Consider the following 26,167-nt stretch of genomic DNA (forward strand, 5'->3'; position numbering starts at 1 on the left):
TTTTTCAAAATAAAGACACAAACTATTAATGATAAACTATAAAAAAAACTATAAAAGCTAACAGAAGAAAGGGAATAGGAAAATAGAAAAAAAATGACAATTTGTCGAAAATTGCATTTTTCCTAACTATACAAACCTGAGGTCCTTTAACAATAGGAAGTAGCTAGCGGCAGCTGGAACGGTCGTAAGCTTCGAACAAGGGGAGAACGGTAGGTAACTGCTTGTCTGACAGTAAACAAATCACTTTTGCTTTTGGCCCATGCAAAATACGCAGAGTGAGGGGTGGCATGAGGAGGGGACACCTATGTAAAGGACCCTAGGTTTGTATAGTTAGGAAAAATGCAATTTTCGACAAATTGTCATTTGTTCCGATACGTAATACAAACCATCGGTCCTTTAACAATAGGAAGACTCACTTCTTGGTGGGAGGAATCTGAGTCTTTTGATGAACAGACTGGTGTTCGTCCATCCCTGGAATGCCTCCCTGGTCGTAAGAGCGAGGGAGAGATCCAAGCCTCTGTCCGATTGATCGGGGTGTGCACCGCAGGATCAATGGTCAGACCTCTGGGCCGAGTACTAAGAGAGAGGCAAGCGTATCTCTTCGTACCAGCAAGCAAGAACTTGTTCCTGTTTGCAAGAGGCAACATAAAGTATGGGTTTGTCTCAAGCTGGCATCCACTTCCTCCCCCTTGTTGGAGGAAGTGGTGGATATACGCTCCTATCCCTAGTGAAAGGGATAGGATGGGGCTCTGTTGAGTAGCTCACCTGCATCTCGTCCTTATCCAGCAGGGTGACGACCGTGTCCCTCTACCCACAGGTAGAGGGAAAGAAAAAGATGGGAAGAGGAGCCAGTCACACTCTCATTCACTCATCCATTCTTACGGTCACACCAGGACTCGATGCTGTTCAGCCTGCGAGGGTCTGGGTTCGCTACACAACGTGTTGAGCAGTCACCACGGGTCCCAAGGAAAAAGATCCAAGGACCTGTGGGCAATATCCCGAAGGTAGAAGGAGGTGCATGTGGTCTGGTTGGACCAGACCCCTGCCTTCAGTACCTGCGCCACGGAGAAGTTCTTGCGGACAAAGCAGCATCTCCTTCGGATCGAAGGCGGTGAAGTCCATTAGGGAGGGGATTGTGAACAACTCGAACCGATCGTCAGGGAACGAAGGGTTCCGAGTCTTCGCTACGAAGTTCGGTACGAAATCGAGCGTCACGGATCCCCATCCCCTGGATGCTTGACTTCGCAGGAAAAGTCATGCAGTTTCCTCAGAGGAAAAGAAGGGAATAGTCGCATGGCCTACCCCTCTTTTCGACTTCGGTGATGTCCAGTACCCATACTGGTCTGTCCGTTTGCCACGAAGAGTCTCGCATCCTCCTATCCCCATGCAGCGAAGTTCTCGGTAGTGGATAGGACACCGACACTCCATGGTGGGTTTCGATGGTATGGGAACTGTGACAAGCTATTAAGACGAAGTAATGATTGCTCTGTAACAACCGAACTAAGTCCACAGCGTAGTTCGTAACTGACTCGGGCGCTCTGACAGCTGCCGACTGACTGGTTCGGTATCGGAAGTGAGGCAAGTTGTCCAAGCATCCGAGTAAGTCACGTGACCTTCGCCTTTAAAGGGTTATGCCGAGAGACCAAACAAATAATGTATTTGTTTGTCACCAATGCCGGACAGCGAGGTGATGATTCTCTTAAGGCATGTGCCCAACAGGCGAAAGTCAATTGCCTTCTAGAGACCGAGGTCCCTGAAGGCAAAACATCTCATAGTTGTTGAATCTCAGCTAAGGAGAAACAACACTGTGCCGTTGAAGACGAAGGTAGATATTGAATGCAACCTACGTCTTCACAGACGAATCAAGAGAAAGATTCTCAAGATTCAGAACCTGTGCTTCCAAATGACTGAAAACGCTAACCGCTATTTCATTGCTGTCCGGTGAGAAGTCGTAGTTGCAATGAAAGCGGGGCGTTCTTCAGTAATGAAACACAGGGGAGAGCCGCCAGAAGAACTGCTTCTTATGGGCTGAACGTTTGGAAGTAGAGCTGGCAGGTGTGGGAGTAGGCGATGTCTTTCAATACATCTGCTAATCCGGGGTGAACAATGAATAATTGCACACCTACGAATACGAGATATTTTGAGGACAAACTCAGATTCCGCAAAAATCATTCACATTATCGCAGTGCGATGCAGCAAGAGACTATTACATAATTCTGTTACCGTGCAGTAAACAGAAAGATGAAAGTCGAAGAGATATCTCTGTTGTAAATTCTCGCAATACTGAAGGCGATGAATTCGAGCGTCACAGCAGTAGATGGTCATTCATGTATGCGAGAATCCCCGTTAATCAGAGACTTAAGTCCGTGATTGTTGGGCAGAGATATGGTTGGTATTCAATCAAAGCAGGGGAGAAAGACATAACCAACCGTGCATCTCGAGGCGGCAGCTGGTACTGAAATGCCTCGGGCAATTCAATACGCAGTAGCTGTCGCTGACTCGTCATCCTGAGTTGCCAAGTAATCCTTTCCACGAAGGAATGCGTTCGGCTAGAACCACCGAGCATAAAAAGATATGCTCGAGCAATTATATTTAGGCGAAACGAATTTCGGTAAATACAAAAGCTGAAATGGTGTTGTCGTGACAAAACCATAAGTATATAAAATTGAAACTGGAAACTCCTGGGAGGTTGCAGGCAACCCCGAGTTGCAGTTCAATTAGAATACTCCTCGTCTAAGTCGCAATCCGTAGAGTAACTAGGATATGCGCCTACCCCTCGGACAATTCAACTGCTTAGCAGAATCATGTCGCGAGGTTAATATACGTAGTATATTTGTAGGATTCTGAACAACGATCTCCATCCTAAATTCTTTCCTTCAAGAAAACAAAATAAGGATTGGAGATCGACCACCTTCGATCTCTATCAAAGAGAAAGAAGGAGAAGTCTTCCTCGAAGAAAAGCTTCAATGGTGAACAGAATAACTAAGACGATAGTTCAAGCCAAACTGGATGTTCCCGTCCGTTCTTCTCTATTCCAGGTTGGTCGCCTACTGTGAGATAGTCTTCTTTCAGCAGCAGTCTTCTTCCCAATGCTAGAAATTCCAGGAATTCGAGCATAGGCGAGGTTCCCGATTATCGTGTAACAATTATCGGGGATTCTCGTCTCGCTCACTTTGGACCGTGGTCTCGCCTAAGTGTTTGGAGATCGTAAAAAACTCGAACACTGAATGCGCCAGAAATTCCGTAGAATTCTAAGCACTCTGCGAAACCCCCACCGAATTCGTCAAACGATATCGGCTGGTGGTCCTCTCGATTCCCGTAGAAATCGAGAATGGGGCAGGATCCCTCCTCAACGACCTGGGCTTACGTCAGGTAGGACCCGAAGGTCCCCCCGGTAGCGCAGTCCCCAACGTGGGATCCTACAGAGAAATCTGTGTAGGATCCCTCCCCTTTCCCTCGTAGCCGTAAGGAGAGAGTGAATGGGGGAGGAATTGGATACTCGCTCGCCTTCCCAGTGGAACTAGCAGTTGGAGAAGAGTAGGAGCAGCCATCGCCTTGTGGCGATGACCTCTCAGAGTCTGGGAAAACGTATCGTCAGGAGAAAACGTTTTCCCAAGGAGGGTTACGAACTCGCCCTGTAGGTAAGGGTCTGCCGCCACTGTGAACGTCGTCTGGGTGGGGGTGATCGACACCTGACAGGAGAGAGCCGATACCGTCCTCCGACTCATTCCAGTCCTCATCGAGATCGAAACCTCTCAGGAAGACCGGAGGGGTATCTAAATACGGTGTCCGAAGACACGTAGAAACGCCGCTGTCGCAGTAGAGGAGGTGGAAGTAGCTTGTTCGACCGGCCAGATCTGAGAGAGCCTTCTTATCCGGAGACGAGAGACTCTGGTTCAAGACAGAATCGGCAAGCTCTGATCGCGGCAGGCCCAGCGTCGGTTTGGGTTCCACGAATCAGCGCCATAACCTCGACAAAATTCCTCTGGATCTCGGAAGTCATAGCATCTTGCAGAGTAGGACAGTCAAGCCCCTCGAACAAGAGCATTCCGAGAACCTCCCCCTTAAGGAGGAGGAACTGCGATAGATACCTCTTGGATTCCTCCTGCCACTTGCCTGTACGTCCTGGTCGGTCCGAAGATCGTACCTGGTACTTCCGGCGTCGTGACGGGATCGTGCGGGGCATGCCCCTCACGATCACCCCGCTGTGCCTCGCTCTTCCTGGTGCAAACCGAGGAAATTGCAGGCACGGGAGAGGAAGACATGACACGCTCCTCTTTCGCTCGCTGGCAGAACCAGTGGGCTTGGAGGGCTGCAGGCGATCGCCAACTTGCAGGCCTAGTCGAGCCGTTTCCCAGGGAAACTGCTGGACCGAGAACAGCGGCCCCGATCTCGTGTGCAGAGGAGTGCTGCTGGTCCCCCTATCCGCCCGGTCCCTGTGGGAGCGGCGCGTCATACCGCTGGTACCAGCCGAGGCTGGCACCAACGATCGAGAGGGGGGAACCTCTTCCCAGCCTCAGCCCGTGGCTGGTCAGAGACAGTCACGTCTACCAGGGTTACCAGCTGGTCGCTGCGAGAGCGGCCGCTGGCCTGGCGAGAGTCACCTGAGCGGCTCTCACCAGCTTCTGCTCCGTGCCACGGTCCTGGCGCCGAGCGAACTCTGGCGCCAAAATTTGGCTATACGCTCTCCCGCAGGAGATCGTATACTCGGAACTTCTCGCAAACGAGAGACCGAGCCGGAACCTGGCGTAGCGGCAGCGCCGCAAACACCAGGCGAGGAAATACCGGTGGTAGTCGGTACGCCTCTGGTCCCCGTCTTCTTCTTCCTTGCGGAAGGGGAGACGGGCCCTGTTCCCAAAAGAGCAGGAGGACCGGCAGAAGAACCCCCCCCGTCCCACGGGAGTGGAACGAGCCCTTAGAAGTTCCCGAAGGAGCCTTCTTAGGGGGGAAACCCGGGTTACCAGGTGGTCGCTGCGAGAGCGGCCGCTGGTCTGGCGAGAGTCACCTGAGCGGCTCTCACCAGCCTTCTGCTCCGTGCCGCGGTCTTGGCGCCGAGCGAACTCTGGCGCCGAAACTTTGGCTGCACGGTCTCCCGAGGGAGAGCGTACACTCGGGATCTCTCGCGAACGAAAGACCGAGCCGGAACCTGGCGTAGCGGCATCGCCGCTAGCACCAGGCGAGGAAGTACCAGCGCTAACTGGTACTCCTCTGGTCCCCGTCTATCTCTTCCTTACGGAAGGGGAGACGGGCCCCGCTCCCGAAGGAGCAGAAGGACCGGCAGAAGGACCCCCCGTCCCACCGGGGTGGGACGGGCCCTTAGAAGTTCCCGAAGGAGACTTCTTAGGGGGGGAGGCAGCCTTCTTCTTCTTCGGCTTATGGGCCTTAGAAGTCGAAGGGGAAGAGGCAGCAGCAGACGATGAAGACGAAGATGACACCTTCCTCTTCTTCTTCCTCTTCCTCGTCAGCTCACGCAGGACAGTCGTCAGGTCCTCCATCCAGGCCGGAGCCGGGGCTATTGCCGAAGCAACACAGCCCGACTACACCTGTCCGGAAGGACCTGGGACTGGGGAAGATACACCGTGGGCAGGACCAGCATGGACAGGCGCAGGAACCAGGAGCGACAGGTACAGCAACCAGCTCAGGAGCGCAGGAACAGTGGCAGCGGTAGACCCAGAAGGGACAGCCAAGCCAGCAGCGGGAACCACATCAGCGGCAGGTACGGCAGGCCCAGCCATCGCCTCGTAGAATCATCAGCAGCCAGCGGGAACCTGGGTACTGGCGGCCGGTCCAGGGGCGAGCTGCTGGAACAGCGGAAGTCTGGGCAGGCAACACGAAGAACACAGGCGGCGGCGGCATACCCCCCCTCGGTACGGCGGCGACCGGCCCTAGTAGCGGCAGACGGCGTCACCGACACAGCATGGGGAGTGTAGACCAGGCGGGGAGGAACAGCATAAGCGGCCGTGGAGATAGTAGTGGAGACCGCCCCAGACCTCGCTAGACGCTGCAGCAGCCCGTGGATGCTAGGCACGCCCTGCCGCCGCGGTGGTCCATACCTGTCCAAGGTCGTCTCCCACGGATGTAACGGATGTAGCACCTGCGGTAGCACAGATAGATTAGTAAGAGGGGTTCCCTCACGCACGGGGGGAAGACATGCCCCACCCCGAACGCAAGGAAGACCCCAAATACAAAATACAGCGAGGAAGCTGAGCGGGGGCAGGAAAGAAGACGACGACTTTCCGACGACTTCCTGGCAGACCTTCGCTTCCCCTACCCCCGCACAGCAGTGAAAAGTAATATGAAAATGAAACAGAATACTGCACTTGCGATTCACTTCATATAACTTAAAGGGGAAAAGATCAATTCCCGGGTAAGAGCGGAAACTTGATCCATAATAATATGATACTATCATAAAATATATATGAAAATGAAACAGAATACTGCACTTGCGATTTCACTTTCACAGAAAATAATCGTAAGGATCAATTCCCGGGTAAGAGCGAAAATTGATCCAAATTAAAATTGATGCAAATAAATAAATGAAAATGAAAAGAATACTGCAATTGCAAATCCACTTTCATTGCATTCTATCATACAAAATAAGAGGCGCGTGCCGAGAGCAATCACGCTCTCGGCAACGAACGCACAGGGCAAAAATATAATGAAAAGAGTACTTACATTTTTCAATTACACACTTTCGCCCAAAATACATGACTCGGCGCGAGCGCGCCCGCCCTTGGCACCGAGACATAATTCAAGGGTTCAATTCATGGAAAGAGAGGAAATCGCCGCATCTACGGCAATAGCCATGTTGGTTCATAATTAAGTAATGAAAATGAAAACAGTGTACTTACAGTTTCATTTTCAAGTCAAACAAACCAATAGTAGAAAACACAATATAAACAAAGCATACGACGATGAAGCAGGCAGAGACGATGACGAACACGTCCTTCACACCCGCGGCCGAAAGCAAAAGTGATTTGTTTACCTGTCGGACAAGCAGTTAACTACCGTTCTCCCCTTGTTCGAAGCTTACGACCGTTCCAGCTGCCGCTAGCTACTTCCTATTGTTAAAGGACCGATGGTTTGTATTACGTATCGGAACAAATCAGGTTTTAAGGCATATGGCTAAGTATCATAAAAAAACCTGGCTCTTACTTGAAAACATAATTTCTCTTTGCTTAAAAGAAATTTAAGGACGGAAAATAATTCCTAACCAAAGTTCATCAAACTGCAATTATAAATTTTACTAGTGACATATCTATTAAATGACAGAGCTACTACATGAATTAACTAAGCATGAAAAAAAAATTAAGGAGCTAAACCTACTGGGAATGCTGTATGGTAAAGAAATGAAATGTTTTAAGAACAGAAATTTAAAACAAAACTGTAAACAGGTCGATATGAGGGAAGGAATGAACCATTATTTGTGTCAGACAGGATAATTAGTCATTTATATTTATCACAAAACATTTACATTTCTTTTATTATAATGCATTTATGTATTTCAGTTTCAAATAAATTAAAACTATAATACAGAAAGAGACAAATTTCACAATGTACACTGTAAAACAAATATCTTAAACCATTCATATAAACTGCACAGGAGACAAACAGCCTTCTGAAACGGACTAAGTCTTTCAACTGAAGCATGACTGTGTATCAATGACACATCATCCATAGAAAATTCTGACTTAATTTTTACTGCTTTTCATTTTTCAATATTCTGTGATATAGGACAAGTATATTCATTTTTATTTCAGCAACATAACTAGCACTATATCATGAAAAACATTTACAGTGATCAATAATTATTACAATAGTACAGGCAGTCCCCAGTTATCGACGATCCAGTTTTATGGGCCTTGTCTACCGCCGAAAATCAGAGATAACATAGGTGTCATTAACCAGTTATCTGCACCAAATCCAGTTATGGGTGTCAATAAGTGCTAAAATATGACAAATATTTAACCAATTTGTATTTTTCATAACTAACAAACCTGAGGTCTTAACATTAGGATAATACTAGGGGCCAAGCTGGAAACCGGTAGAATTAAAATTAAACTTGTGAGATCCAAGGACTATTGGCATTTATACCAGGTCACAGGGCATGTATTACCCAGAATGCCCTCGGCGTCCCGTGACCCACCAGTTACTTTCCTACCGCCTTTAAGATGGGACATGATTACTTTCTATCTGTTTTAAAGCCGGTTTTAGTTTGCCTGATTTTATTAATTTCACTTTTTTATTTTTCTCTTTAAGCAATTTTTCCTAATTATCAAACTGTCGGGATGGAACACCCGATGATAACTGAGGACTGCCAGTATTATAATCTGCATGGAAGTTGATGAAAAGTGAACATTATTACCTAATATCTATACAGTATAATTCAGTACTATAACAGGAGCTCCAAAAATTCCTACTTACTGATAAATGGATTCCTTGTATGAGTCACCAATAAGACGGTAATTGTCTCCAGTGTGCAATACCTCATTAACATGTCGGGCAACCGTAAAATTCTGAAAAAGTTATCAGTTTTCCTTAATAGAAACTAATTATAGTAACTCTCCACATACAAAAATATTTTTAAAATATAAAGTTTTTTTAAGTTTCCACAGATATCATAGCCCATAATTAAAATGTTAGTATATACTGATCCTCAAAAGCTTTTAAAGCATCAATCCCTTCATGCTTCATGAACCTTAATAATAATAATTAATAAATAAATTTTCATGATAAAATTCATTATTTGGATACTTAAATAATGTTAAAGGAGAGAGAGAGAGAGAGAGAGAGAGAGAGAGAGAGAGAGAGAGAGAGAGAGAGAGAGAGAGAGAGAGATTCATACAACTGCTCAAAAGACTGTACCTCCCTTTTACAGTTTTGCTTCCATGCAATTTATGATTTCAGTGATTTGTACATGGTTTAACTAGTTTCATCACAAACCCACTACTAAACCAACTACTTTTACATAGCATTCTGTGTACTTGTCAAAGTCCCCAGCCACTACATTTGACAGAACAAAAAGATCTTGCATTCTCTGTCAGTTAGCGCATGAGCGCATGGATCTATAGATCTTCCAGAGTCCTCTGTGCCATTTCTTTTGTCTGCTATCTAAGTCACAGCTCCATGTCAAGGGTTTACTCTTGAATTGCTGTTTTCGTGACATCCTGGGCTTCATATGACATTTACAACATCTCTGCGAACAGTCTGACTTTTTTTTTTTTTTTTTTTAAAGCAAGACTTTTAGAGAATTTACCATTAAGAGAATTAGGTTTTATTATGATGAATATAAATAAAGACAGGCCTTTCTGCATATCTACAGGTCATTGCTCTTTTCAGTTGGCTTGACCACGAAATCAATTTTTCTTTCACGCTGAAGATGCAATTCTTGTAAGTAATTACATGTACTCTATATTCACTTTAAGCACTGAATCCTTCTACTGAAATATTTGTACCCTTAAATAGTACTTATTTATTGGATCATTTTCTAAAGTTTCAGATGTTTCCTGGTTACGTATTAATGTTTACATACAAGAGAGTTGCTTTCTAGGTGTTGAAGTGAGTGCTCTGCTTTCTCTCTTTTTCTTACTCTCAAGTGTGTAATTTTTGATAGTGTATTAAGCTAATTCCTAGTTCCTGATTGTAATATTTTTCCTCTTGTGATAAGGGCATATCTCATGAGAGCCAAATTCATTTTTTGCTCTAAAAATTTGTCTCTGGCACGTGTGCATAGGAATTAAACTACACTATCAGTGCAATAATGGAGCCATCTGAAAAATTCTTTTATCATACCTTCAGGTGGTTGCAACAAACATCCATTGCTGTGACAAAGAAAAAGGTGTCTTTCATATCTCGAATTTCAAAAGTTTTCCCCTCAATTTGATGTAAGATGCTGATCAGCATGTTGCTAACAGGTCCTCCTGTAAATGAGTTACAGTTTCATTAGTATAAGAAAAATATGCTAAAAATCCTATAGAACATTATACAAGGTAGTAAACAAACTATACAATGATGCACATAAGCATACATATCTATGCAAGCATTATTGTACCCTTTGCGTACCTGTTTTATATAGAATTATGTACAAAAATAAAAATAATAATTCAAGTAATACATTAATTTCTTTTAGCAACTAAAATGAATCTCCTTATTCTTTTACTAGACGGCTACATCAGCTAATTCTGACAACATAAACGATAGTCATTGCAAATGGCAAACAATGGTATTTTGTACATATAAATATTACGATGAAGAAATAACATGATAGGATACAGTAAGTGTAACACCTAGCCTAGGTCAATAGGTCACACATATGTACACATCTTGTATCTTGTGTATGGTAATGCAATATGGTAACAACTGATAAAGTTGCTGTATAAAAGTACATTAAAGGTTATAAAATCATGATAAGGCTACTTATCTACTGAAATGTGTTATTTATAAGAAAGAAAAAGAAAGGGATTACATTTCTTTAAAGAGTAATTATGCAGTGTATTTTGTTACAAATATGGGGGAAAAAGGCTGATACTAATTGCCTTTTGCATAAAGTTTTCAGTTTAAAATGTGACAGTTGTTGTATATAAGCATATTGAGTGTTTCAAGTTACAGGTAGTCCCCAGTTTAGGATGGGGGTTCCATTCTTGAGACATGTCATAAGCCAAAAATCGTTGTAAGCCGGAACATCATCAAAAAGAAATAAAAAACTGAAACACAACTTGCTGGCCCAAAGGGTTTGGGATACGGGATCGCAAACCTATCTCAAACAATCTTTTACTGCAATTTTGAAAGTAATATCATCATCAACTGAAGTTTATCTGACGACAGATAACACAGCTCCAGTTGTTTGAATAAATAAGACAAAATGTAGGATGAAATTAAAGTATTACCCCCACGAATGTCAAGGCAAGGGCAACTGAAAATGCTCATGTCAGTATGACTATGGCTGGTAAATAGTGAAAAACGTGGACTGATACTGACAAATGATACATCTACAAAAAATAACAAGTACTTACTCTCTCTACAGTGAATAAGAAGCAAGTAGTAGTATGTAGCAAGAGAAGGCTTGATTCCGAGACTACAAAACTCTGCAAACGTTTGAAGACTTATGTCACGAGTATTTCGCCACCCTGCTGCTTGAACTAGGGCCTCAAGAGTACTGTTAAGAGTACCTAGATTGGGAGCTATACCTTTATCTGCCATAGTTTTCATTATATCCTGAAAGAAAGCAAAAATGTTAGTGATACAGTGGACCCCCCGTATTCGCGTTCTCCAGATTCACGGACTCACACATTCGCGGATTTCTCTGGGGAACGTTTCCCTGCATTATTCGCGGAAAATTCGCGCATTCGCGGTATTTTTCTATGATAAATATCCACAAATTCCTGTTTTTTTTGATGAATTTCATCATAAAATGCACTTTTTGTGATAAAACTATTAAAAAAACCAAGTATGAAAATTTTTAGTGGGTTTTTCTTGAGTTTTAACTAACAAAATAGGCTGTTTTTAGCATTTTCATAGGGGTTCCAAACATTCGCGGGTTCTAACTATTCACGGGGGGGTCTGGTACGCATCCCCCGCGAATACGGGGGGACCACTGTAAATGCATTTAATTATATTGTACATAAATATTTAAAATCTGGAATATCTTACAGAAAAATTTGCAGTTCACTAACATTTTTCCTTCAAAGCCTCAAATACATCAGCTTCTTTTTAGTCTTGCAGTCTATATTAATAAAAAAAACTATGTATATGAATTTAATGAAAACTAATCAAGGCAATTCTACATAAATAAAAATGCTTTTAATAAAGGCTTTACCTGGTATGTATCATGCTGTAATTTACGTTCTGAATACAAAATTTAACTAGTACCTCATGAAAGGAGAAAGATTAGTAAGAAAATGAAATGATGATGAAATAACAAAGATAAACTAGGTCAATATCATTACAATCTTAATTACCAGAGGTAGTAGGTTGGCCAAGGTACCAACTGCCCATTCAGATACAACCACTAGAAAGGTAAGGTACCAACTAAGGTCGGCCAGTACAGTTTGTTGTTTGGCCCCTCTTTGGTCACAGACTTTTTTCTACGCCTACACCAACTCAGAATACAGGCAGTCCCCGGGTTACGATGGGGGTTCCGTTCTTGAGACGCGTTGTAAGCCAAAAATCATCGTGAGCCAGAACATTGTCAAAAATCCTAAGAAAACCTTACTTTTAATGTTTTGAGTGCATTAAAAACGATGTACACTGCATTCTTATTGCATTTTTCATCAAAATAATCTTAAAATATTGATTATTTTGCATTTTTGGAGTCATATTCCTTCTGTCAGATTAGCGTTGTAGGTGCCGTAACCCTGGAACATGCGTCGTAAACCTGGAAATAATATCTGATAAATATAATTGAAAAGTGTTGTAACCTTGGAACGTCATAAGCCGAACCCGTCGTAAGCCGAACCCGTCATAAGCCGGGGGCTGCCTGTAATCTGGCATATCTAATTTCATATCTTTCAATTTTGACACACACATACATGACAACACTGAATATCCTGCACTTTTTAACCTTTTGAATTTGTCCTTTCTTATTATGCTGAAGAGACTTACTAGCCTTTCGGACAGTGCCATAACCTTTGAACTGGGGTCTTCCCCTTGTCTTAGACTGGAGTTCCCTTACTTGGAGGTACACTCAAGCACACTTTTTGTTAGTTCCCTCTTTTGATGGTTAAAACACAAAGAAAAACTAAAAAATGCTTATATCTGAGTTTTGTAACAGTTTTATCACAAGTGCATTTAGTCACGAAAATGACATTAAAATACAGTAATTTGTAAATACTTCTCAGTGTAAATTACTGCGAATAGGCAAATTTTCTGCTATTAATGGGTATATGTGGTCCATAGCAAAATCCGCGAATGGGTGAGTCCGTGAATTGTGACTCCACGAATAGCAGGAGTCGACTGAACACTATCAAAAACAGTTGATAATGACTTGATTACCCAGTATTCATCAAGTTACTGTAATTGTTGTATATAATGGCATAGACTACTATGTTTACAAGAAAATATGAATATGTAATCTTCCTTGTGAAAAGAGTATAACTTTAAACATGCATAGCATACAAACTCTAGAAAACGAAAAATTTGGAATGCCACCTACTTTCATGAGCTGCCAACGTAAGTCTGAGCTTTCTCGAAGAAAAGGTGCAATCCGAATGGCAGAGTTGTAAGTTTCAGTATCTAAAGGGATACCTTTCTCTTGTGCTTCTTGGTAAAGCTGCCATGCTTTATCAATCTGAGAGAATATGGCAAAATTTGTAACTCATATCCATAATAAAAAATTAATGACAACAAAAAGGCATCCTCCTATCCCTTACATTTGATGGTTAAAATGACTTGGATGTGTACTGAATCACTCCACAAAACACAATGGAAAACACTGCACAAAACTTGACTGGAGAGCTAAATTAGCAGTTTATAATGTACTGATAGTTACATGGTTAATGCGCAAGGGGAACAATCATCAATTCATCTAAATTATTCTTTCATGTACATTAAGAACTCAGACTGCAACATTCTAATTTGAGTTATGTATTGCATCTCTAATACGTAACCATAAATGATCTCATATTATTTCTTCAGATAAGCTCAAGTTTATTAAAATTATGGCAAATACAGTAATAACTCTAATTTACGTGAGGCAGTCACCGGTTATTGGCAGGGGTTCCATTCCAACAGCTTGATGATAAGCAAAAATCGCTGATAACTGAAAATCTGCGATTTTTGGCGCTTATGGAACCAATTACTGGTTAATGGCACCTCTTTTAGGTATGGATTGCCAATAACCGGAAATCGGATAAGCATAGTGTGTTCTCTATTTATAAACTCCTGGCTTTAAAAATTGTAATTTACTAGATATTTATCCCACAAATATATTTCAAATAAGATTGATCAACAATCATATCCTGCTATTCTAATTAGAAATATAATTCATATTTTACTCATAAATGTAAGATTGATCAAAAAACATATCCAGCTATGCTAATGATAATTATAATGTATGAGTACTTCATTCATATTTTACTCATCACTGAAGTTAAAATATCTTAATACATAAAAGTGTAAGTAATTAATAACAGATTTTGGGCAAGTGTAAAGGTCTACCTAATCAAAATGAAACTTACCTGAAAGTAATTGGACATTCCACGAATAAGAGAACAAAAAGCTTTAGAGTCTTTATTTTCTAATGACTGAAATAATTCCTCAGCAAATCCATTGTCTCTGAAATACAGAAGTGTGTTATTCAAATGTTCTGTGTTTATAGTAAAACCAATTAGAAAAAACAACATACTGAATACATACTGACTTACATTAATCCAAGTGATAACAGAATTAAAGTTTTTTTTACGACACAGCAATCTATGGATAGCCTGCCTACCTTCCAAATTTTCTTTTTAAATAAGAGAGGTTGTGAATTTAACATTACATTCAATGTATGCATACAATGTAATATTTGTGAGCATCACTATTAATGGATATGTAGTAAAAACAATCTTCAGATGTTTAATAAAGCACCATACTAATCTTGAAATAGTAAAACCTAATGTAGAAATAATAAATGCACCATATCTATATTCATAAACCATCAAAACTCGTAACTTACTTCCAAGTTTTTTTTATGCCACCACGTCCCATCACACCTTGACGATACCACCGTTCTTCAACCCAGTCTTCATCTAATGGGTCTTCACAATTGTAATAGCACACAAATTCAAGAAGATCTTGACGTATCTTTTCACTCAATTCTATTCAATTCCAGATGTATCACATGAAAAAGGTTACAAAAGTAAAAGATTTTATATTATGGCTAAAAGGCTCGGTAAATTTACATAATTATCTTTAATATTAAAACTTTACAAAATACTATAAAAAAGATAGCAAAAATACAAAAAATACAAAGCCTACAATAATCTTCAAGTTTCACTACTACTAACCTTTAAATTGAATTTTTTAAAACTGTTTTTGGCATGCTATTTAAACATGAAAGTTATTGTTGCAATAAGCATAAACATCAGTCATACAGCTAAATATTCCACTAACAAGAAATGGTTAGCAATATGAAAATAAATAAAATTCTGTGGTTTGGATAAAATGTAGTGCACTACAAAGTAAAACACTACACTCTCACTGCTTGCTTCCTGATGAAAGCCTCCCTTTTTCTAGAGTGTGTTTGTTGCAATACCATCTACTACATGGCATTCCACTGTAACACACACCCCTGGGACTTTGCCATCAATTCTACAATATAGTTGAATTAAGCAGTGTAACCTCAGTTGTGGCTTGTAAGAAATATCAGATTTTAAGACTGTGAAAATGCAGTACTACTGCACCTCAAGTCTGTCCTATCACAGTTTTATAAGTTGAATAAAGGCAGTGCGTACACCGTCTCAAATGAGCATTATCTTTCTGGTACATCACCTTTATTGTTTTCATGCATGTAGTTCCCAGCAACATGTCTGTCAATAGCATGGGAGTCCACAAGCCACAACCTTCATATCATAAGCAGCTACTTCTCAGAAGCTTGCTGTGAGTCAGCCAGGTACCAATTAGGTTCCTCTAAAGGGTCAAACAAGTTTAAAGTTGCCAGAAATGCCAGATATTCCTCACAGATGACCTAATTAGGTGCCACATACCAATATCCATATCATATACCCCTATATAATTGCTTGATGTGAACAAAGGGCTTACCTAAAATGAAAACTCAACTTTGTTTCAGGTATCTGTAAGTTGTAATTCATTACAGCTTTTCAGCCCTTTTCTGGTATTGAAGCATTAGTAAAATGCTTTGCTATTGTCTACACATATATTACAATGGTAGAAACTATCCTAGTTACCCCATTTAACCTAATTCCATCTGGAATTTCAGAAAAATATTAGTATTAATAAAATGGCTATATGAAGGTAAGGGACCCTGTCTTAAACATGTTTTGTTAAAGAGAATGGCAGCATCAATGGAACTGCTAATAACTGGCCAATGTTCAAATTCAGAATATGAACATTGGCCGGTTATTAGCAAATATCAACCCTAATGAGAGGAAAATAATAAGAATAACCGAGACATATTTATATAAAATCAATTCCACTGATGATGCCATTCTCTTTAACAAAATAATAAAATGGCTCTAGTAATTACTGCAAAGATAACATAAAATAATTACTGCTCATATATCAAATGTGACAGTTAAAAAGAACATACAGTGGTACCTCGAGATACGAAATTAATCCGTTCCGAGACGGCCTTCGTATCATGAGTTTTTCGTATCTTGGAACACATTTTACATGTAAAATGGCTAATCCGTTCCAAGCCCTCCAAAAACAAAACCCACCCCCGTAAATTATATTTCCAGGCCTAAAACACATGTTCTAGGGTTACGACGCCGATCCGACGGAAGAAATATGACTCTAAAAAGGCAAAATACTGTACATACTTGAGTAATATTCAACTGCATGTAATGTTCAACTCCATTTTTACTGCATATATTAGGACTTCAGCATATGTCCCTTAGCAATAAGCCTAGCCTATGTTAGCGGTTGCTACTGTAGCCTAGTCTATGATTCTGACATCTAAACCTAAGAGCTAAAAGCTTAGAATATGCCAATAAAATGTATAAATAATCAGTATGTACTCATTTCAAATAATTACTAATTAATCATTAACTATAATACACAAACAAACAAAAAACAAGCCTTCCAATCGATTGTTTACATTCAGCTCTTACCCGTCTTACGAGTATCAAACGAGCGCCAAGCAATCCTTTTTCCTAGCACACAGTAAGCCATAAATTGTCATTAGTATCTCTCTTCAACTAATGATACTACCAAACAGTATAATAACCATTCATTTCTATTCTTTATTCTATCTTTACCTAATGGAGATACCAAGTTACTGACAGCTATAATGAAACATACGTATACGTAACGTAATAATAAAACAGAAGAAGAATTCTAAAAAATACGTATTTGTTGGCAGTCTGATTTATTTTACATTTTATGATATCTAATTCACAATTTTTTTATTAAATATATTGCATGTACTCATTTCAACTAATTATTAAGTAACCATTAACTATAATAAACAACAAAAAAAAAAAAGCTTCCAAATGTTTGTTTACATCCAGCACTTACGAGTATCGAACGATCGCCAAGCAATCACTTTTACGCAGTAAGCCATAAATTTTCATTATCTCTCTTCAACTAATGAAACTACCAAAAAGTATAATAACCATTCATTTCTATTCTTTATTCTATCTTTACCTAATGTTTTTTTTTTATTTAACGTACTGCATGAATAAGTTTTTCAATTTACAGCAACCTTTTACCAATAGAATACTTAAAGCACAAGGGGTAGATGCTGACCAATAGGAGAGCAGGACCTTATGGGGTGACTAGCATCAGGAACCAATGGGAGAGCGGGAGGATGGTGGCGAGTTTACTCAGTTGGCGGCGCGGGAGTTTTAAAATTGTTCTCGGTGGTCCGGGCGAATCTCGGGACTTTACAGCAACAACCTTTCGTATCTTGAAAACTTTTCGTACGTAGAGCAGTAAAATTTTTCGCATTGGCTTTCGTATCTCGAGTTTTTCGTAAGTAGAGCCTTTCGTATCTCGAGGTACTACTGTACATATAATTGTAGGCCTATTTTGAAGCTGAATATACTGTGTAAATAGAAAAAATTCTAAATTTGTAATATATTACAACTCATACATCAATTACAGAGCTTATACTGCACTGTTGGGCAGTATAAGCCCCAGAATTCCCATATACTTCCACATTGTGTTAGTTAAAATGAAGCATAATCATAGGTAAAGAGACACTTCAATTGCTGTTAGCATAATGTTCAGCACAAAACTTTAAAATTACTTAGCTATTATGAAATATTCTCAGCTAAGAAAATAGTACTGGAAAATCATATACATAATTATGTACACAAAAAGATTTGCAGACTGCAGAAATTATTTGTGGTTAGATTAACAATAATTAATTACTTTTTCCTAACAAAAAAGTTCAACTTAACACTAATAGCTTTCCATAAATGTAAAAATAATAAACTATTAAAAGGAAATTAACCTACCTACTCCCTTTGACTTGCATATTTGATATACTTGAATGGCATCACTAACAAAGCATTTCTGGATCAAATCTTCCAAAGTGGCTTCACTGACATTGCTTTCTTCACTGAAAGTTATTTTTGGGTAAAATGCCTGCAAAAAGAAAAAGTTACTTGAAACTATTGCGGTTACTTATTCCATCTAAGACATCTTTATGTTAAGATTGAGCCTTAACAGTAGGTAATTGATTTTAGATGTCTTATACTTTTCTAAAAACGAAGGGTAAATTTGAACATGCTTCCTTATCTCAAGCAGGCAGTCCCCAGTTATCAGCGATGCGGTGTTATGGCGCTTGTACAGCAACGACAATAACTGAATTTTCTACGAAGTAAGTGCTGATCCTCGCTTATTGGCATTGAGCTTCAGTTATCGGTGGTGTAGAGCCACAGTTATCAGTGCTGATTAGCGGGGGATCAGCGCTATCATTGCCAATTTTCAGTTATCGTCACACCATTGGGAACAGAACCCCTGACGATAAACAGGGACTGCCAGCATATTATTCAAGTTACTGACCTCAATGACAGGATCCTCTGGTTGATGTTGAAAAAGTTCACCATGAGTATTCAGTATCCATCTGGCAGCTTTCCTTCCTGACTCTTTAGACAGAGAGTATGATCTTTTGTCTATATTGGAGGCTGGAGTTAAATATGGGTCATCATGATACTTGTAATGAGGACCTGAAGAATCACTCCCAACAGTGCTTGCCAATGCCTACAAAAATATTACACCATAATTAATTAATCAATCTCATGCATATAATACATTACTTTATACTACTGTAATAATACAATTTTGAATAATCTTGATGGTCCATAAACAGCAACCAATGCCTTCAATATATATAAGGGAAGAAAAGGAGAGTATGACATTTTGACAAGAACTTGTTTTAATCTTATATGTTCATGCAATAAACATGATATTTTTATAATAAAAATGACATTTTTATAATAATATAAAGTTTCACTTATACTTACCCGGTGGTTACATATAGCTGTCGTCTCCTGACGTCACGGCAGAATTTGAAATTCGCGGTAGCGCTAATGGTTTGACAGGTGATCCCTCTACTCCCGCCCTCTACCGGGTACCGGGAACCATTCCAACAATAAATCAGAAGTTTCATGCCTACCTGTCCATATGAGGGGAGGAGGGCGGGCTTCGTTATGTAACCACCGGGTAAGTATAAGTGAAAATTTTCACTTATATAACTTACCCGGTGGTTACATATAGCTGATTGACACATTTAGGTGGTGGGACAATGGCAGCTAAAATAACTGTTGGAATTATCCGAAGATATAGGTTTCCTTACCTTTAAAGACCGCTGACTCAGTGGTTACTGCTCTGTAGTCTGCTGGCCTTTATTGTACCGACAGGATATATGGATCCGTGCGTCGGACACAATAATAAGTACTTGCCGTTGAGGACGTGACCGTAACGGACAAGACTATAATGCCCCTGCTCAGGGCGCAGTACAAATCACCACAAAATACAATGAAAAACGAGGGATCACCACAACCGTTTAAGAAATACACCAGACATTAAAAGACTGAAAGATACTCAAAAAACTCCCTGTATCTTCAGACAACCTTAAAAATACAAAAAACATAATCAAGGAGAAAAGTTAGTGAGGATGGGATACATCCTTCTTCTCCCTCACCCAATACCGTGTCAGTCACAATGAATGGCCCCAATGTACTGCAATTTTCATATGTGGTTTGCAAATCTGTCAGATAATGAGATGCGAAGACAGAATTGCTTCTCCAATATGTAGATTTTAATAATGTCTTTCAAAGACAGATTACGTCTAAAGGCCATAGACGTAGACACTGCTCTAATTTCATGAGCTTTGACTTTAAACACTTTGATATCTGAGTCCTGACATTGTCCGTGTGCCTCAGAAATCAAACTCCTTAAAAAGAAGGAGAGCGCATTTTTAGAAAGAGGACGAGAAGGATCTTTCACTGAACACCACAGGTTATCACTCTTACCTCTTATACCTTTGGTCCTTTGCACATAATGTCTAAGTGCTCTCACTGGACAGAGAAGACATTCAGGCTCATTAGGTCCCACTAACTCCGAAATGTTCTTTATAGAGAAAGAACGAGGCCAAGGACGTGAGGGATTTTCATTCTTAGCCAAAAACCCCAGCATTGATGAGCAAATGGCATTGCCCTTAGCGAATCCAACTCTCTTATCAATAGCATGCAGCTCACTGATTCTTCTAGCTGATGCTAAAGCACAAAGAAAAAGGGTCTTCCTGGTCAGATCTCTAAAAGAACTAGAGGAGATCGGTTCGAATCTATCTGACATCAGCCATTTAAGAACTACATCCAGGTTCCAAGCTACTGTTCTTGACTCCTTTGTCTTGGTCGTATCAAAGGAACGAATCAGGTCTGAGAGGTCTTGATTATTAGAAATGTCTAATCCTCGATGTCTGAACACAGAAGGACAACATAGCTCTATAACCCCTAATCGTCTGGGTAGAAAGCTTCTTCTTCTCACGAAGAAAAAGAAGGAAGTTAGCTAACTGAGCTATAGAGGTCTTAGAAGACGAAATTCCTTCTTCTTTGCACCAAGCTCTGAATTGGACCCACTTAGCTTGGTACACTCGATCAGAGGATTCTCTTCTGGTCTAGCAATAGCCCTTGAAGCTCTCTTTGAAAATCCTCTCTTTCTGAGGAGATGCTCGACAGTCTGAAGGCGACTAGTCGAAGAGCGGACAAGTTGTGATGGAACCTCAGAAAGTGGGGCTGTCTGAGTAGATCCTTCCTTAACGGTAACTCTCTCGGAAAGTCCGTCAACAGCAGTAGTAGATCCGGAAACCATTCCCTGGCCGGCCAAAAGGGGGCTATCAGAGTCATCCTGACGTTCTGATGACCTCTGAACTTTGCCAGAACTAATCTTAGCATTTTGAAAGGTGGAAAGGCAGCACAGATCCAGATTTGACCAGTCCAGAAGCATGGCATCCACTGTAAACGCCTCCTCGTCTGGAAACTGGGGAGCAATACAGTGGTAGACGAGCTGTCTTGTTTGTGGCGAAGAGATCCAACTGAGGACATCCCCAAATCCCCCAAAGCTTCTTGCATATTTGAGGATGTAATGTCCACTCTGTGGAGAGGACTTGTCCTCTCCTGCTGAGAATGTCTGCCTTTACATTCTTCGAGCCTTGAATAAATCTTGTGCTCAAGACAACCTTGTTCTCTTTCGCCCAAATGAGTAGATCTCTCGCCGCCTCGCACAGAGAGAACGAGTGTGTCCCCCCCTGTTTTTTTATGTAAGAGAGAGCCGTGGTGTTGTCTGCTTGAACCAGCACTACCTTCCCTCTTACCTCTGTCTTGAAGTGCATTAGAGCCAAATGAATCGCCTTCAACTCTTTTAGATTTATGTGCCAGCTTTTCTGATGAATCTGCCAAAGACCCGACACTTCCTTTCTCCCCAGAGTAGCTCCCACCCTTTGTCCGATGCGTCTGACAAAAGAGTAAGGTTTGGGGCTCAACTGGCTTAGAGACAAGCCTTCCTCTAGCCTTCCTTCTGATTTCCACCAAAGTAGGTCCTGTTTGATTCCTTCCGAGATGGGGAACACGAAGGAGTCTGGGAACTTCTTCCTTTGCCACTTCTGCTTCAAGTAAAATTGAAGTGGTCTCATGTTGAGCCTGCCCAGACTTACAAATTGCTCTATTGAAGCCAAGGTTCCTAAAAGGCTCATCCACTGATTCGCCGAGCAAGTTTGTCTGACGAGAAATTCGTCTATTTTGTTCAGGCAAGAGTCGATCCTTTGGCGAGACGGAAAAGCCTGAAAAAGAACTGAATTCAGTCTCACTCCTAAATAAACTATCTCCTGAGAAGGAGTGAGACATGACTTTTCTTTGTTTACTAACAAACCTAGGCTTTCCGTCATCCTTAAAGTCTTTTGTAGGTCCTCCACACACTTCTGTCTGGGACCTTGCCCTGAGAAGCCAATCGTCTAGATACATGGATATTCGTATACCCGTCTAGATGAAGCCACTTTGCTACTGACGACAGAACTCTGGTGAACACTTTGGTGGAGCTGTCGACAGGCCGAAGCAGAGGGCCCTGAACTGATAAATGCGGCCCTGGAACACGAATCTCAGGAATCTTCTCGATTCCGAATGAATCAAGGAATATGAAAATAAGCGTCCCGAAGGTCTATGGAAACCATCCAATCTCCAGGATGAAGAGCTGCTAATACCGATTGGGTCGTTTCCATAGAAAACTTCGTCTTCAGGACAAAGACGTTCAGGGCACTGACGTCCAACACCGGTCTCCAACCAAACCCCCGTGGCCTTCTTTACCAGGGAAAAGGTCGATTGTACAAAAATTCCTTGGTTTCCTGCGGAGGGAGTCCACTAACTCTATGGCCCTCTTTGCCAGTAAGGCGAGAACTTCTTGATGGAGGGCAGCATTTTTCGGAGTTCTCCGAGTAGGCTGACAAATTCACAGGAAATTCTGTGAGAGGGGGGTGCTTGATGAACGGAATGGTGTATCCTTCCTTCAGGACCTGGACCGTCCAAGGATCCGCTCCGAGATGAAACCAGGTCTGCCAGAAAAGGTGTAATCTGGCTCCTATGCTGTGTGGAGGACTACGGGCCTACTTTTTGATGGAAGAGGGAGTGGTTTTAGAAGAGGCTCTACCTCTCCCACGAAACCTGGAGGAAGATCGAACGGGAGCTCTCTCGAAATGGTTTAGGAGCTTCCGTGGAGGGAGCACTCCGAGAAGCAGAAAGAACCGGAGCTATCTTCCTGGGCTTACTTCACTGACTGTGTTAAAAGATCCTGGGTCGCTTTCTGTGTTAAAGATTGAGCGATCTGCTCACAATCTCTTGCGGAAATAGGTGTTTCTTGTCCAAAGGAGAGAAGAGCAAGGCAGACTTCTGGTTCGATGAAACCCCTTTCGACAAGAAGGAGCACCAAAGCTGTCTCTTCTTCAACACTCCAGAGGCGAAAATGGCAGCGAGCTCCGAAGCTCCATCACAGATGCCTTTATCGATACAATCCAGTACCGAGGCAAAATCCTTCAACTGCTCCTCCGAAAGTCCAAATGACTTGACTTTCCTGGCCAGCGAAGCAATGGACCAATCCAGGAAGCTAACAACTTCGAAAACACGGAAAACACTCTTGCAAAGATGCTCCAGTTTCATTTGTTGAAAAAAAGAAAATCTTAGCAGTATTAAGGGCTGCTCTGGCGGGAAGAGTCCACGAGACTAGAAAAGTCTCCCTGAGCGGAGGCAGTCACACCCGGGAGGGAAAAAACTTCTCCAGTGTCATACCAGACACGGCTCCTTGACGAAAGTCTCGAAGGGGGAAGACAAAAAACATTTTTCCCCTGTTCCATCTTCTCCAAAAGCCAAGCGTTAACTTTCTTGATAGCTTTCTTAGCCGAATCGAGAGAACGAGACGCGTGAACGAGGACGAGGATCAGGCTTATGTCCTTTTTCCACTGCGAACTAGGAGAAACTGGAACGGAAGGCGCAAAAGAATCTCCAAAGTTGTCAACGAAGGATCGTAAAAGGAGTTTATACCCCGACAAATGCTTGTCTTTTTCTGTAAGTCCTTCTCTTTCTTCCTCCAAATCCGAAGCTTCCTTCGACGAAACTGGCGAACATTCCATCGGAAGAGGAATCCTGTTCGGCGAAGTCGCACCCTGACGCGTCCGAGGAGGGTGTGAGAAAGCAGGAGAAGACGTCTGAGCCTGTACTGAGACGTATCCGGGCGGCTGAGCTGGCGGCTGCGTTGGCGGCTGAGCTGGCGGCCGCGCTGGCGCTCGAGCGAGAGCCTGACGTGGCGCCATAGACGGAGTCAGGAAAGGAGTCCGACCAGGCGCCTGAAGTGGCGTCTGAAGAGGAGTCACATGGAGAGTCTGAGCCTGAAGAGGCGACTGCAAAGGAGCCTGCGAAGAGGACTGCACAGTAGTCTGCGGAAGATGTAAGGCGGTCGGGAGCGCATTCGGGGACGAAAGAGACTTGCCAAAAAGCTCCAAGATACTGCCTAACTTGGCATTCATCTGTTCAAACACCGAAGGTTGAGGATCCACCGACGTAGAAGGTGCGGGGAGGAGTAGAAGGATGATCCACAAAACACGTCTGGAGCCGCAGGAGTTATCGCTTGAGGAGGCTCTGGAGAAGGCTCCGAAGGAGTGTGCGTGTTCGGCTTCTCCACTTCTATGAGAAAGGGCGATAAATCGAAAACCGCGCCGGAGAAAAGCTTCAGGCTCCTCCCAAAAACTACAAGAAGGTTCGGCAGCCGTCACCTTCTTGGGAACCGCAGCAGGCGAAACATCGCGCGACCTTTTCAGCGGTCTAGAAGTCTTATTACGCCAACCTCTATAAGAGGAAACCATCTGAACTAGAGTCACTTGACGCAAAAACACTTCCTCGCAACACCTTTCCAATGGTGAGCGACAGCATCCTGGGATACGGCTACAGGATTGCTTGAGGGGGCGGCTGCTCGGGAGCAGGTCCCGCTCGCCTCCCTTCGGTTTTCGGCATGCCTCCTCCCAGGATCTGGGGAGTTTGACAGGGGCCTAGACCTAGGAGAACGAACGGGCCGAACAACCACCTCCTCCATACACTTGCACTAAGTAAATTTATCACACTTAACTACCACTTCTTGCACTGTCTCACCCATTTTCTGCATAGTGGTGAGGAAAGAGGACAAATTTCGAGTCCATATCGGCTCGTAATACTGACACGGGATCGGGATCGGGAGATACAGATTCGAGGGCAGGAGCAACCACTACGGGGTTAATAGGAACAGGATTAATAGAATTCAGAGGAATATCCTGGCTACTCACTAACTTATAAGAAGATCTCTGTGAAGCCTTTCTGATTCTATCTTTTTCTAACTTTCTCATATACTTTCCCAGTGCCTTCCACTCCTGAGATGTTAGAGACTTACATTCTTCACACGTATTCTCAAAAGAACATTCACGTCCCCTACAACTAACACAAGTAGAATGAGGATCAAGTGAAGCTTTAAGAAGTCTAGTCTTACACCCACTACTACACACCCTATACTGAACAGAGCCGGTGTCAGACATCGTGAAGAATTCAAAATAATTCTAAAAAGGACAACAATATCAAAACCAAAATAACTATAGCGCTAGCAAAAAGATCAGTAAACTCAAGGTACATCACCAAAAGGAGAAAACCAAGATGATCAATTCCAAATTCCAACCAGCAGAGGAACCGTGTTACCGGTTCCGACGGCAGGAAACTTCTGATTTATTGTTGGAATGGTTCCCGGTACCCGGTAGAGGGCGGGAGTAGAGGGATCACCTGTCAAACCATTAGCGCTACCGCGAATTTCAAATTCTGCCGTGACGTCAGGAGACGACAGCTATATGTAACCACCGGGTAAGTTATATAAGTGAAATAAAGTTTTATATATGCTTATTAAGAAATTACATAGCTATCAGTTTTCAACAAAGGCCGCCTAAAAATTCAAAATTTGCAGTAGCACTTCTATTGTTTTTTGTAGGTGACTAAGCCCAGCCCACTTTCCGGGACCGGCCGGAACAATTTAGTAAAGAGCATTATAAGACAGAGGTGTGGAAAGAACTTATCCAAAGTCTAATGTAATTCGTACAGGCTAATGATGATTATGATACACGTCCTGTCCATTGTCATAAAACCTGTAGTTCTTATACTTGGTGTGTTCAATATCCTAACTCCAGTAACACCTTTTTTATTCCAAGCACTACTCCAAGGAGAGCAAAGCTTCATGGTATAATGTAAAATGATATTGTTAAGATACAATAAAGTTTTGTACATACTTACCTGGCCAGATATATACTTAGCTATAGACTCCGTCGTCCCGACAGAAATTCGAATTTCGCGGCACACGCTGCAGGTAGGTCAGGTGATCTACCGCCCCTTGCCGCTGGGTGGCAGGAATAGGAACGATTACCGTTCTAGAACCAGATTTTCTCTTCCACCTGTCTCCTGAGGGGAGGTTGGGTGGGCCATCAATCGTATATATCTGCCAGGTAAGTATG

At 42.1% G+C, this 26,167-nt stretch overlaps 1 protein-coding gene and 1 pseudogene across 1 annotated transcript in view; one reads left to right on the top strand and one right to left on the bottom strand.

Moving 5' to 3' along the window:
* The window catches only part of LOC135207035 (small ribosomal subunit protein mS39-like), a 72,189-nt pseudogene that overhangs the window by 14,226 nt on the left and 31,796 nt on the right, over positions 1 to 26,167 (top strand).
* The window catches only part of LOC135206526 (small ribosomal subunit protein mS39-like), a 32,175-nt gene continuing 14,428 nt past the window's right edge, over positions 8,421 to 26,167 (bottom strand). The window contains exons 3-10 of the mRNA XM_064237881.1: positions 18,670 to 18,867; positions 18,120 to 18,249; positions 14,654 to 14,795; positions 14,175 to 14,271; positions 13,151 to 13,285; positions 11,013 to 11,214; positions 9,793 to 9,920; positions 8,421 to 8,516 (exon numbers count right to left, since the gene is read on the bottom strand). Coding sequence (XP_064093951.1) covers positions 8,421 to 8,516; positions 9,793 to 9,920; positions 11,013 to 11,214; positions 13,151 to 13,285; positions 14,175 to 14,271; positions 14,654 to 14,795; positions 18,120 to 18,249; positions 18,670 to 18,867 — 1,128 coding nt within the window. The remainder of the gene's footprint in view (positions 8,517 to 9,792; positions 9,921 to 11,012; positions 11,215 to 13,150; positions 13,286 to 14,174; positions 14,272 to 14,653; positions 14,796 to 18,119; positions 18,250 to 18,669; positions 18,868 to 26,167) is intronic.

The sequence above is a fragment of the Macrobrachium nipponense genome, chromosome 31 (assembly GCF_015104395.2).
Source record: "Macrobrachium nipponense isolate FS-2020 chromosome 31, ASM1510439v2, whole genome shotgun sequence".
Taxonomy (NCBI): Eukaryota; Metazoa; Arthropoda; class Malacostraca; order Decapoda; family Palaemonidae; genus Macrobrachium; species Macrobrachium nipponense.